This window comes from Pan troglodytes, chromosome 12, assembly GCF_028858775.2.
Source record: "Pan troglodytes isolate AG18354 chromosome 12, NHGRI_mPanTro3-v2.0_pri, whole genome shotgun sequence".
Classification (NCBI taxonomy): domain Eukaryota; kingdom Metazoa; phylum Chordata; class Mammalia; order Primates; family Hominidae; genus Pan; species Pan troglodytes.
Genome location: NC_072410.2, coordinates 95,589,767 through 95,602,997, shown reverse-complemented (window position 1 = coordinate 95,602,997; position 13,231 = coordinate 95,589,767). Strand labels below are relative to the sequence as shown.

General features: G+C 56.0%; 1 protein-coding gene across 2 annotated transcripts in view; it reads right to left on the bottom strand.

The window, feature by feature from the left end:
- Nucleotides 1–727: 727 nt before the first annotated feature.
- The window catches only part of SLC30A3 (solute carrier family 30 member 3), a 20,837-nt gene continuing 8,333 nt past the window's right edge, over nucleotides 728–13,231 (bottom strand). Inside the window, exons 2-9 of one of the 2 annotated variants that reach the window (XM_001155544.8) lie at nucleotides 10,165–10,237; nucleotides 4,904–5,085; nucleotides 4,310–4,456; nucleotides 4,055–4,208; nucleotides 3,304–3,502; nucleotides 2,938–3,043; nucleotides 2,536–2,670; nucleotides 728–1,614 (exon numbers count right to left, since the gene is read on the bottom strand). In XM_001155544.8, coding sequence (XP_001155544.1) covers nucleotides 1,466–1,614; nucleotides 2,536–2,670; nucleotides 2,938–3,043; nucleotides 3,304–3,502; nucleotides 4,055–4,208; nucleotides 4,310–4,456; nucleotides 4,904–5,085; nucleotides 10,165–10,237 — 1,145 coding nt within the window. In that variant the 3' untranslated portion in view covers nucleotides 728–1,465. Of the gene's footprint in view, nucleotides 1,615–2,535; nucleotides 2,671–2,937; nucleotides 3,044–3,303; nucleotides 3,503–4,054; nucleotides 4,209–4,309; nucleotides 4,457–4,903; nucleotides 5,086–8,968; nucleotides 9,256–10,164; nucleotides 10,238–13,231 lie in introns of those variants that run through there. The other variant, XM_525721.9, reaches the window with a different exon arrangement.

Sequence of the window (13,231 nt, the reverse complement as noted above, 5' to 3'; positions counted from 1 at the left end):
TATTTGTAGAGACAGGGGTTTCCCTAGGTTGCCCAGGCTGGTCTTGAACTCCTGGGCTCAAACAATCCTCCTGCCTCAGCCTCCAAAGGGCTGAGATTACAGGCACAGGCCACTATGTCCAGCTTGAGTTTGATTTTTTTTAAAGAGAAAATCAACAATCCCTTAATGAGCCTGATTTTAAGACTTAATGTGTCAAAATATGCAGTTCTTAAGACAAAGGGGGAATAGGTGTAAAAGAGGTCCTTGGTGTTCACAGCCTAAACCTGGACTCAGGGTTGGCTGCTATCAGGGTTGAGGGGTCCCTACCGCTGGACACCTTAGATGGCCTGAGAACCAAGCCCACATCAGTGCTATGGTCTAGCCATTTTCCCTCAAAGGGACCCAGCCTCCCTCCAGCCAGCCTGAGGCCCACTGGCATGCAGGGACCTCTGAGAACGACTGACTCCCAGGGATTCCTTGGCTCCTTACCTTCCAGCATTCTGCAACCAAGCCCAGGGCACATGGGACTGTCCCTGAGCCAAGGACCCAGGCATGCTGTGAGCCAGGGGAAGGGGAGTAAAGAGACTGGTGGCTTTTACCCTCCATCTGAGGGTGGAGGGGCTGGGAAGGGACAGGAGGTCTGTGGGAGGTCACTCCAGAGGCTGGGAAGGGACAGGAGGGATTCTGTTGTTCTCAAATGACCTATTTGATTTCCCCCTCCTGAGGAGTCAGCACACAGGCTGAAAGATGCAGTGAGACACAAGTTTATTGGTGGAGCTGCAGCGGAGTCCTCCCTCTTTCAGGGATAGCCAAGGGCACAGCACCAACAGAGGGATGGAGAGATAGACCCCCAAACAGACACATGGATGGAGCAGACTCATAGAAACCATAGCACAGCCACATAGGCACAGAGACACACAGGCCACAGCACCAAGAACACACACACACACACACACACACACACACACACAGAGAGACAAAACCACAGGGCTAAGACACACGGACAAAGTGCGGGCTTTGGGGCCCCTGCATAGACAGAGCGAGGGCCATGTGGGGAGGGGGCCCCTACTGACCTCCCCCAGGCATAGGCACACCAACAGCACATAGACAGGCAGATGCCCCCAGCCAGCCAGCCTGCCACACAGACAAATGGACTGCAGGGAAAGGATGTTCGTGGCTCCACATGAACCATGGGGAGATGGCACCACAGGCCTTCAACACACCCTGCCACACTGAGGCCTGGGAGTCCCCGCCCCTGAACTAGTCACATCTATTCCCCTGACTCCCACCCCACTCCCCGCCACACTTTGGTCTTGCCCACTGGGGCTGGGGCTGGGGCTGAGGCTGGGGAAACTGGCAGGTGGTAGGAGGGAGAGAGGAAGGGGTATGGACCTGGCTCGGTCCCGTCTCTGTGATCAGGGCAGCAGATGCTGAGAGTCCGGGGCTGAGCCTCGGCCTGGCAGTGGGGTGAGGGCAGGGCCATGGCTCAGGCTTGGGGGGGTTCCTGGCAGCGCAGGCACTGGGCCATCTCCGGCTGGTACTGCTCGACCTGCAGGGTGCAGCTGGAGAATCCAAACCGGGAGTAGAGCCGGGATGAGGCTTCAGCCAGGACGGCTTCAGGGTCAGCGGTGGAGTCTGTGGGAGAGTGATAAGAGGCGGCATCCATCCCGGGGGAGAAAGAACAGGCAGGGACTGAGATAAGGACAGGGAAAGGGGCTGCACAGCATTAAAGCCAGGCGTGAATGGGAGCCTGCTTTTCTTTCTGTATTGTATGAACAGCATAAAAGTGTCAAATCAAATGTTGGAGAGACTCACCCCAATCAACCGTGCTAACACACTAAACTCTTTCCAGTCTCCTATTCTCTCCTGTCATTAAGTGTCAACATACAGCTCAACGTTTCAGCAGCCATACCACCCGATTTCCCAGGACAATCCAGTTGTTAAATATCTGTCTCATTGTCCCTCTAGAGTTTCCATCAAATATCCCACAAATTATAATATTTTTGGCATACAAATTGCATGACTCTGATTGCTTCTTGCATCTGGAAGAAACTCAAAAATCCTTTGTCAGCTCATGACTCACCATATATATTTTTAATAGTTGAATCATAATGTAGATGCAATTTTATATTCAGCTTTTTTCTCAGCATTATACCATAAACATTTTTCCTAGTTGCTGTACAGTCTTCATAAGCATCATTTTTAACAGTTATGTGATACCTCAGGGTGGAGGTGCTGTAATTTAACTAACTGTGCCCCATCACTAGACCTGTAGGTACTAATGATCTTTTAAAGGGTTGTTGGTTCCCTGTGCTACTTCAAAGAGGGTGAAACTGCCCCCAGAACACTGCATCCAGTGGATGGAGACTCCTTGTCTCCAACATGCATGAGCGCACGTGCATGTGTGTGTGTGTATGTGTCTATGTGAGAGAGAGACACAGAGAAACAGAGACAGATCAAAAAAGACTGAAACAATTCCAGAAACTCAAGCTATGGTCCCATGTTTGGGGTGGGGTATGTTCCAGGTAGTAACTAGCTGGGGCCAGTGGGACTCACCGATGGCCAGGTGTGCAGAGGCAACATGGTAAGTGAGCGTAAGGGCCCACAGGTGCAGCTCATGGGTTGCCCGGACTCCTGGCACCGACAACAGCGTATCCCGCACAGGTTCGAACCCCACATTGCGGGGGGTACCTGCAACCAGCACCAGTCATGCCTTACTGCTAGGGCTACTCCTGCCCAGAAGCAGCACCCCCACCACTGGATTCCACCTCCCCTATCCTGTATCCACTCTCCTTTTGACCCCTACAATTCACCCTATGCCCAAATCCTTGTTCCAGCAACAGACCCCATGAGCCAAGCCTTCTTCCCGTACTATCTTCAAAGAAAAAAGTGATGGCCCACTGCGAGAGTAAAGTCAGAGAGGGCCACAGGGATGGGGAGCTGTGGTGCCCGACTCACCTTCCATGAGGATTCGAAGAACGTCTCGGAGGGTGGGAGCCGTGGATCCAAGGGCACAGATGGAGAAGAGGAAGGTGCTGATGGGGTCGGCTGCCTTGTATTGAGGCTGCAGAGAAAGAGACCCCTAAGCCCAACAACCAGGGACCTTTCAGAGGAAGATCTAGGGGTATCTTGAACAAACATGACCTGAGAGGCCCCTCAAAACCCTGAAGAGGGGACAGGGAACATGACTCATGTCTGGGAGAGTCCTGGGAGGTGGGAGGGAGGAGCTGGAGGGAGGGGGAAGGAAGCTTTGGGACCTGGGAAGGAGTGGGCTGGGATGCGGTTGTGGGGAGGAAGGCTGGGGCAGGTCTCCAATGATGGTACCTTGAAGTAGATGAGGATGGAGGCAGCCAGTACCCCAAAGCTCTGCAGGAGGTCCCCCAGCACGTGCACAAATGCCGCCCGGACGCTGGTGTTCCCCAGGGGCAGGGGCTCTTCAGGCCCCTCCTCCAGCGGTGCATACTCTGCTCCCCTAGACCCGTGGCTGTGGGGGGGCCCAGCCTGGTGCAGCACAAAGGCCATTCTGAGGGGGAAGCAGAGCACCTCAGCCTAGGGCCCTGCTCCTGGCCTCCTATGCCCCCATCTCCATGTCTCACCTCCCCAGTAGCCCTTTCCCAGCCCCTGGAAGAAAACAGCATTTTGCAAGAGAGATAAACAATGCAGCCTGGGGGAAAGAATACCAGACTTGGTGCCACACATGTGGATTCGGAAGCTGGCCCTGTTACTTAAATAGATATGTGACTTGGGCAAGTCACCTGTTGGGATTGACTGCATTAATGGTAAACTAGGGGTAATGCTACCTACCTCATGGGGTGGCTGTGAGGTTTAAATGCAATCATGTTGATGAAAGCCCTCATCAGAGTGGCTGGCCCATGGCAGGCCCTTGACAGAGATCTGCTGACTGAATTTTAGGTCTCTATCCCAGACCCTTCTCAGGCACACCCAGGGCAGCCCATGGAGAGCTGTGTGTGCATGTCTGTGTGTCTGGTGGGGAGAAGAGAGCCAGCTCTCCCATCCTGGAGGAAGACCCCTCGCCCTGGGCCCCACAAGGTGCCTGCTCCATACTGGGACGTACAACAGGTTGGCACAGACTGCGATGCTGGCGGTCAGCAGCATGGCACCCCCCTCGATGTGGTAGTCGCTGTGCAGCAGGCGGACGAAGGCCAGGTACAGGAGGATGCCAGTGACCATCCAGAGGGAGACCACAGAGGCCAAAGCCCCCAGAGTCTCTGCGGGTGGGGGGGAGACAAGCTGTCAGAGACCTGCTTGGGACCCTGACGGGTGCCCTCTGGCAAGATTGGAGAGTCACTGGGCCATGCAGGGGCCTTACCTGAACGGTGCCAGCCAAAGGTCATGGTGCGGGTGGCTGGACGGGTAGAGAGCCAGAGGGAGAAGAGGCTGCCCATCATGCTGCCCACATCCGCCAGCAAGTGGGCTGCATCGGTCATGATGGCCAGGCTGTGTGCCAGATACCCGCCTGCCAGGGTGAAATGATGGAGTCTGCTTCCATTTAGAAAATATCATGTAGTGTGTATAGGCATGGAAAATAAATTGGGGGATATACACCAAAAATGTGATTTGGGGTTTTCTCAGGTGATGGGACTACAGGTATAATTAACTACTGTTATGTTATTTTTTTCATTCATCTGTATTTTCTTTTCTACAATGATTTATTTTAATAACAAGAAAATAGGGTTTTTAAAAGAAGTCAGCCCTGACCTACTGGCCCCGGACCTCGGCTGGAATTCCCTTTGTTGCTCTGTCCCTTACCCCTCCTACTTCCTGAGTCCTGGGCACCCAGCTCCCCTATCCCAGCCATCCCCATCTCTGCATCTGCACCCAGGAACATTCCTGGGACTCTGGGTGGAGAGTGGCTTGGGCAGGTATTTGGAGGATGGGGTTTAAGGGCTGCTCCCCAACTTACCGACCACCTCCCCAGCCATGAAGACAAAGCACACGGCACAGGCAGCATATAGCTGCCTCCGTGCATGCAGCCTCTCAGGGGTGAGGCCCGGCGGCGGAAGGGGGTCCCTGTGGCAGTGGTGGAAGGGCATCTCCACAGGTTTGGACTCCTCAGGGAGGGGCTCTGAGGGCTCTGTGAAGAGACTGAGGCAAGCAACATGGTTCAACCTGGGCCTGGCCCACAGGCTGGCCTGCTCACTCCACGTCCTTAGTCCCCAGTGCTGGCCTCATCAGACCATCTCCTTCCCCAGGCCTGGTCGTATCTGGGAGCTGCATCGGCAGAGGGCCACATGAGAGACCGGGGCTAAATGAACAGGTCAGAGCCCAGCCTCCCTTTTCCTTCCATACACAGAGCCATAGAATTTCACAGCTGGAAAGCACCTTACAGACGGTCTAGTCTAACTTTTTTAAGAGATGGGGTTGGCCGGGAGCGGTGGCTCACACCTGTAATCCCAGCACTTTGGGAGGCCAAGGCAGGCAGATCACAAGGTCAGGAGATCGAGACCATCCTGGCCAACACGGTGAAACCCCATCTCTACTAAAAATGCAAAAATTAGCTGGGTGTGGTGGCACGTGCCTGTAATCCCAGCTACTTGGGAGGCTGAGGCAGGATAATCGCTTGAACCAGGGAGTTGGAGGTTGCAGTGAGCCAAGATCGTGCCACTGCACTCCAGCCTGGCAACAGAGTGAGAGACTGTCTCAAAAAAAAAAAAAAAGAGATGGGGTCTTGCTCTGTTGCCCAGGCTGGAGTGCAGTGGTGTGATCAGAGCTCACTGCACACTTGAGTTCCTGGCCTCAAGCAATCCTCCCACCTCAGCCCACTGAGTTGCTGGGATTATAGGTGTGAGCCACCGCACCCAGCTCTCGTCTAACATTTTATTAAATAAATTAGAGGCATGAGGCTCACAGAGTTGGGGGACACATGGAGGCCAACCCAGCTAGTTGCTAGAGCTGAGACTAGACCCCAACCAAATCAATTTCTTATGCTAGGCACCCCAAAATGAGCAGGATTCCTACTGATCTCTGAGAGCTTTTGGTGAACAGGGCAAGCATGTACCTACACAATGATATAGAGCGAAGGTGGCCACTGTCATTAGGGCAGTTAGAGTGCTATCAGGGTTCTGAGGATGGAGGGCCAGACTAATTATAACGAGGAAATCAGGGAAACAGCTGTAAGAGGTAACATGAGAAGGGCCTTGAAGAATGGGAAGGATTTTGATAAAGACAGGTGAATGCTATGCCAGGCACGCCAAGGCAGTATGAAGGGAAGGTGGAGTGAAGTGTGGAGTGGGAGTCAGCATGTGTTCCTGGCCTTGGTGTGCCCCCTTTCCAGGCCCACCTCCCAGAACCTCCACTCCTGGATCCTGCCCCCGCCCTCTCTAGACATGCAGCTGAAGTGTGGCCCTTTAAGAGACGAGCGGGACGTTGCGGCCAAAAAGTCTGATTCCTGGCACAGAGAACTGATGGCTAGATTGCAGAGCTGGGGTTGTCATGGGAGGAAGGGGTGCAGCCTGCTATGGCTGAGGATGGCAGTGGGAGGAGCATGTTAATTGGACTTCAGTCCGACTATAAGCACCCAGCAGAGCCCACCTTAACTGCATGGTACCATAAGTCTCCCTTGACAAATGAATGGGGCTTGGGACCTCACCTGGGGATGCCAGAGGCTGAGTGAGGTCAGGCTGAGTGCTAAGTCCATTCTGGTCCAATTCTCACCCCCACCACTACCCAACCTGAACCCAGCAAGGATAGAATTTTCCACAGAATTCAGGACCTAAATAGAAAATACAGTACTAGAAATACTCATGGAGGTGCGACAAGAATACCCACAAGTAAAAACGATGGCTCCAGATAGAAACGTGATCATAGCAGCAAAGTGGGGCGGGATGTCTGGGGCCTTCTGGCTAAAGACAATTCTGCCAAGTGGGTGAACTGAGTTTTGAGGGAGGTAGGGGGAACATTTGGTGCTTGTACAGAGAACTGAAATACTGGTAGATTAATTTCTTGAATTTCCAAAGCCCCATCCAAGACTTAGAATCTGGGCGTGTATGATTCTGGATGTGTTTCCAGAGGAGATGGCGTGGTGAAGGAGGCTGTGAAACCGATCCTCATTCATTCAATGAGGTGCACCAGGCAGAGCACACATAATGAAGCCTGGTCTGGTGGGAAAGACAGATTGTAACAAATGGCTTACTACATAAGGACAGGTTGATGCTAGGAGGGTTATGAACAAAGCACTTTGGGGTGCAGGGAAGAGAGCACTCCCTCACAGCGGGCTCGGAGAACTTCACAGAGAAAGGTATGTTTAAGGAGATGAGACCTAGTTGGAGAAGGGTGTTCCAGACATGTAGAATGACGAAGACGAGGTTTGTGGCTTGGAGTCTAAGCGTGAAGTGTCAGGGGAGGGCTGAGGAGGAAAGTGATGGGCTCAAAGGAACATAAAGGGAGATACACTGACTGCTTGAACAAATATCTCCTGAGCACTGAGATGACCTTGCTGATGGGAGGAAGAGAGGAGAGGAGAGGAAATGGAGGGGTCTAGAACAAACCAGGCCAGAGCTTCCCTGGAGGGGCAGGTAGGTTAGGAAACGCCTTTCAGAAAATGCTGCAGGATTCGGTGACTAATGGTCATATGAGTGAAGATGGACTGGAGTTGGAGATGCGAGTCTGAAGCGCAGAGGCTGGGTGGCTTTGGGGGCAGTGGGCAACATTCATTCCCTGGCCTTGTAAGGCACAGCACAGCCAGTCATCAAGGTGGCCACCCATCAACAGGCTGCTCCCTTTTGTTCTGCATAAATTGGGCACTAAGGAAGCCTGGCTGTTGGTGTGTGGGGGTGTGGGCATGTGGGGTGGCTACATGCTGTTTAGAGACGAGGAAAGGCTGTTTCCTCTCCCTGGCCCTCCGAAACCCCCAACAAACAACCGATATTGAGTGGGGAAGAGGGGTGACGTAGCAGGGGCTGAACCAAAGTCAAAAGGACACCTGAAGAGATGCCAGGCCTACGGCAGAGCCCCCACCGCGTCTCTGCAGGCCCCTGCAGGAAGGGGTCCAGCTCTCTTCTGCTCACCCCCTCCCCCAACCCAGCTTGAAGGCCCCCACCCAAAGAAAGAGCGAGAAGCACACAGAAGCACCACGTCAGAGACAAAGGGAAAGGGACTAGGAGAGAAACAGAAAGATTGAGAGAGGTGGGGGAAGAGAAAAAGCCAGAGACCCTGCCAAATTCCAGAGACAAACGGACGGTCAGCCGACAGACAAGATGGCCCACGGGGGCGGGCAGGAAGGCCGGACGGCCGCTCAGAGGGGCAGGTGGACGGTGGCGGCAGGCGCGGGGGCCGGCGGGGCGCGTTGGCGGTTCTCCTGCCACCCCCGGCCCGCTGTCCCGGCCGCTCCGCGCGCCTCATTTCACACCTCGCCGCCCCCGGCCCCGTCTGTGCGGAGCTGGGAATACCCCCGCTGCCCAGACCGCACCTGCTCCTTCCTCGCCGCCCCCTCGCTTCCCGGCGGCCGCCCGCCCCCCAGGGGCCCGCAAGACCCGCGCGGAGCCCAGCCCATCCTCGGGCCCCGGCGCCCACAGCTGGCCGCGGCTGGAGGGGGCGCGCGGAGGGGAGCCCCCGGGGCCTACAGAGGGAGCTCTGAAGCCTGGGCAGCGAGGCGCTCCCGCCCTGGGCCCGGGGCAATGCGGACCTTGGCGCACCGGGCGAGGGCTCCGGCCCGACGGAGCGGCAGCTGCTCCCAGGGAAGGCAGGCGCCGCGGGGGCGGCGGAGGGGTCCGGCGGCCTGGGACGCCGGCCGGAGGGGAGTGAGAGGCCGCTTCACCCGAGGAAATCAGGCGGCCGGGAGGAGGCGTAGCCGGCTGTGTAGGGCTGGGCGCTCCGTGTGGCCAGAGGGGATGAAGCGGGGTGCAGCGGAGCGAGGGACCCGCGGTGCGCCGGGGCGGCCGCCGGGGCCCGCACCGAGAGAGACAACGAAATGGACGGAGGGTAGTAGGGTGGCGCCCCCGGGCCGAGGGCCAGCCCAGGTCTGTCCTACCTCTTCAAACGCAGGCTGCCGCCGGCGCCACCGCGGTCCCGGGGGCTCACCAGGCGAGTGGTCTCCAAGCCCCCAGCGGCTGGAGAGGGCTCCATGTTCCCGGTGCCCCGACCGTCTAGGCCCCACCGAGGAAGGGAGAGGCCGGGCCGGCCCCGCGCCAAGTCCGAGCAGCCCGCCGACCCCCGGGGTCCCCGCAGGGCGGCGGGGCCACCAGAGTGGAGCGAACTGCAGCGACTGTGGCGCGCGGAGTCCGAACTGCAGATCCCGCTGCCGCCGGAGCCCCGCCCCGCGTGGGACGAGCTCCCCAAGCTCCGCCTCCAGGTTCCCCGGCCTCTCCCCACCCTTAAGCCCCGCCCCCACTGCCAAAGCCCCATTTCCCCGCGCCAGAGCCCGGGAGCGCCCCGCCACCCGAGTTCTGGAGAACTCATCTCCACAGCCCCGTCCCCCAGGCGAGCTAGCCCCACCTCTGCACACAGTCCCGCCCACCGGTTCCAAGCCTCGCTCCTGAAGCCCAAGGACCTCACGACCAACCTTCGCCCAACGACCACCACTCTGTGCATGCCTGCGCGGGGGTGTCGCCCACCACGCTGTCACCCTGTGGCCGCAACCCTCACGCGGAGGCAGAAACAGGAGCGGACCCATTACCTATCTCCAGAGAACCAGAAAGAACATGAGGTGAGCGGTGACACAGGGAGATTCCAGGGACTCCAGAAACCCCTTTAAGGAGAATCTGGGGTCGGAATTCACGAGCCCAGTCTGCTGCCAATCACTGTACCGCGAATGATCATTTATTTTTATACAGAAACATTGGGTGACAAGCTTCCTGCTCTCTTTCAACCCACTGTTATCCCTGCTTTTCAAATTAGTAAACTGAGACCCAGAGGAAGAAGAGTCCAAGGTCATGCAGGCTGTGAATAAAGGGCCCGGCCTGGACCCCCATCCTCTTTCCCTCCCCGGCTCTGGACGCCGCACTGGCAACTGGAGAGCGCTCACAGTTCTCTTACCGGCGGGGGGGCCAGTGGAGTCGAGCCGCCTATCTGGTGTCACGGCCACTGTTTATGGAGAGGGGCTGAGGGGCAGCGGGGCAGCGTGTCAGCTAGTGATTCCCATCCTCCACACCTGCAGCGCCCTCCTGGACATTACCGCATTCTGCCTCATTTGGGGGAAACTAAAACCCAGGGGAGGGAGCGACTTACAGCAAAGTCGGTGGCCGAGCCTCAAGTCGAAGCTTCAAATGCTCAATGTTCTCTCCCCTCGCACCTGCCGCCACTGTAGAATGGGAGGGGGTGGGAAGAGGATTGTGCACTCGAAGCTGTGACAGTCTGTGAAGAGGAGGGTCCGTAGGAGGAGGGGAGCGAGTGAGCAGGGATGGGGAAGCGTGGAGGGTGGGAATGGTTAGTGAGCCCAGGCAAGAAACTCATCAGCCGCATCCTTCAGAACACACTGGGCGTCCTGAACTTAGGCTTCTGGGGACAGACACCTACCCTCGATATTGTTATTCCAACGAGCCCAAGAGTGCACTTGCAAAAAAACAAAACAAAACAAAAACGGGAGCACGTGCCAGATACAGTGGTTGGAAGTGATGGGGTTAACCCGGGAGAGCTTCGCGGAGGAGGTGAGGCTTAAACGGATTAGGAAAGCTGGGCGGCGGGCTGGCTGTTCCGGCGGGGGAGAGTGTGGCTTGGCCCGTGCCAAGGTGTGCGGGCGGCGCGTGCGAAGGGACTGTCCTGCGCCGCGGCTGCAGAGCGGCACGGGAGAGCTACAGGGGCTGCGCGCGCCCTCCGCGCCGTCCCCGCCCCCGGCTGCGCCAGCCTCTCCTCCGCGCCAGCCCCCAGCCTCCCCAGTCCAAAGCCCATGAGGGGTGAGGGGGTAAGGGAGCGAGGGGGTCGTTCTCCCTCTAACCTCCCTTTAAGGCGCGGGACTTGACGGACCTCTGTTTCTCCTCGGGTCACAGGGAAGCAAATTGAGGCGGCGAGAGCAGGAAACCACCGGCCAAGGTCACCTTTTCGGGCTACTTATCAGAGCCAAAGTGGAACCCAAGTCCCTGCTTAGCTATGCCAGGGCTCTGGGTACGTCGGGCCCGGCGCCGTCGGTTTTCTAAGCGTCGCACCCATCCTAGGGCTCTCCCCAGTTCTGAGAACCCTGGAGCTGGGATGCGCAGCGGCCACCGCGCACTCCGCGGCTGGGATGCGGCAGCCTGGCCCGTAGTGACCCTGGCGGGTGAGCTCGAGAATGGGGAGAAACTGCGGGGTCCTATGCGAGGAAAGGGATTCTTGGCACGGCTCAGCCGATGACGACAACAGGGGACATAACAACAATGGCTTCCTCCGGGATTTCCCTTCCCGGGCAGCCCGCGCGGCCAGCAGCACCGAGTGCCAGGAGGGGGCGCAGACGCCCTCACGTGCCCTGCCCGCCCCTGCCGGGAGCCACCAGGCGGGGAAGGCAGAGGCGCCTCGCAGCGCGTGGCCAAACGTGCCGCCTCCAGAAACCGAGGGCGCCGGCGGTGGGAATACCAACCTTCACTTGAAAATTTATGTAAGGAAAGCTTGGCAGCGAAACAGGATGCTTCCACCTGTTCCTCAAAGAGCTATCAAACGGCCCTGTGAACATCTTTGCAAAGGGTCCTCGCGAATGCCAGGCCTCAAGTGCGATTCTCTGCACTGAGGTCAGGATTTAATCTGGGCTGGAGATTTCAGGCAAATTTTAAAATGTAAGCATGTGGACAAGAGTTAACACCTGACAAGTCCAAGCCAAGCTGAAGAGCATGGACAGAGGAGGCAACCTGGAGGTCCAACTTCTACTCCATGCTCCACTCAGATGTCACCTCCAGGAAGCCTTTCCTGACTTCGCCCAGACTGGGTATGTGTCCCTCCCTGCTTCTCTCAAGGTTCACACTGTGCTTATCTGATTCCAGCACTCACCTCATGGTGATGAAGTCCTTTGCTTGTCTGTCTCCCTGCTACAGGGCAAGCTCCCTGAAGGCAGGAATTGTTTCTTTCTCATCTGTGTCCCCAAACCCCACTAATGGCTGCCACACTGTCCTCAATTAAGCCATCCCAGAAAGGAGGAGCTAGTTGAGTGGAAGCAGGATGGAGGAGGTAGGATTTTAGCTGGTCATAGGGAGAATGAGGGAGGGCAACAGCTTAAATGTCACTGCCTCGGGGAGGCCTTCTCTGGCCCCCACACTAAGTTAATTCTCATGTCATACACTCTCATCGCACAATACTTTTTCTGTTTTGTTCTTTTTTTTTCTTTTTGGAAACAGGGTCTCACTCTGTTGCTCAGGCTGGAGTGCAGTGGTACAAACATGGCTCACCGCAGCCTCAACCTCCTGGACTCAAGTGATCCTCCTGCCTCAGCCTCCCAAAGTGCTGGGACTACAGGTGTGAGCCACCATGCTGGGTCAACACACTGTTTATTTCTTTCAGCACTGATCATACTGTAACTAAATTGTTACTTGGGAATTATTTGTTTCATCATTTGGCTTCCAGGCTACCATAATCTGGTTTTCCTCCTACTTCACTGGCTGTTTATTTTCAGTCCCCTTTGCTGGTTCCTCCCCACCTTCTCAATCTTTTCTTGCTGAATTAGCCTAGGCCTTGGTCACTCTCTTCTCTTTTCTTTCCACACTCACTCCCATGGAGCTATCATCCAGTTTCTGGTCTTTAAATACTATCCAATAACAGCAGAAAGTAATGATTGTTGAAGCTAGATTCTGGGTACATAGAGAGTCACTGTACCATTCTCTCTATTTTTGTGTGGGTTTGAATTTTTCTATTAAAAAGGATTAAAAATAGCCTGGCTGGTGGCTCACACCTATAATTCCAGCACTTTGGGAGGCCAAGGCAGGCAGATCACTTGAGGTCAGGAGTTTGAGACCATCCTGGCCAACATGGTGAAACCCCATCTCTACTAAAAAATACAAAAATTAGCTGGGTGTGGTGGCATGCACCTATAGTCCCACCTACTTGGGAGGCTGAGGCAGGAGAATCACTTGAATTCGGGAGGCAGAGGTTGCAGTGAGCTGAGATTATGCCACTACACTCCAGCCTGGATGACAGGTGAGACTCCATCTCATAAATAAATAAATAATAAATGGCATGTGTTTGGTGGTGATTCTCAGATCTCTCACTTGGACTCCAAACTCATATATCCACATGTCAGCTTGACATCCCTTCCTTATTGTCTGGTAGGCAGGCCTATCAAGCTCCATAAGTCTAAAACTGAGCCCCTGATTGTCACCCCATCCTGAACCTTCTCTTT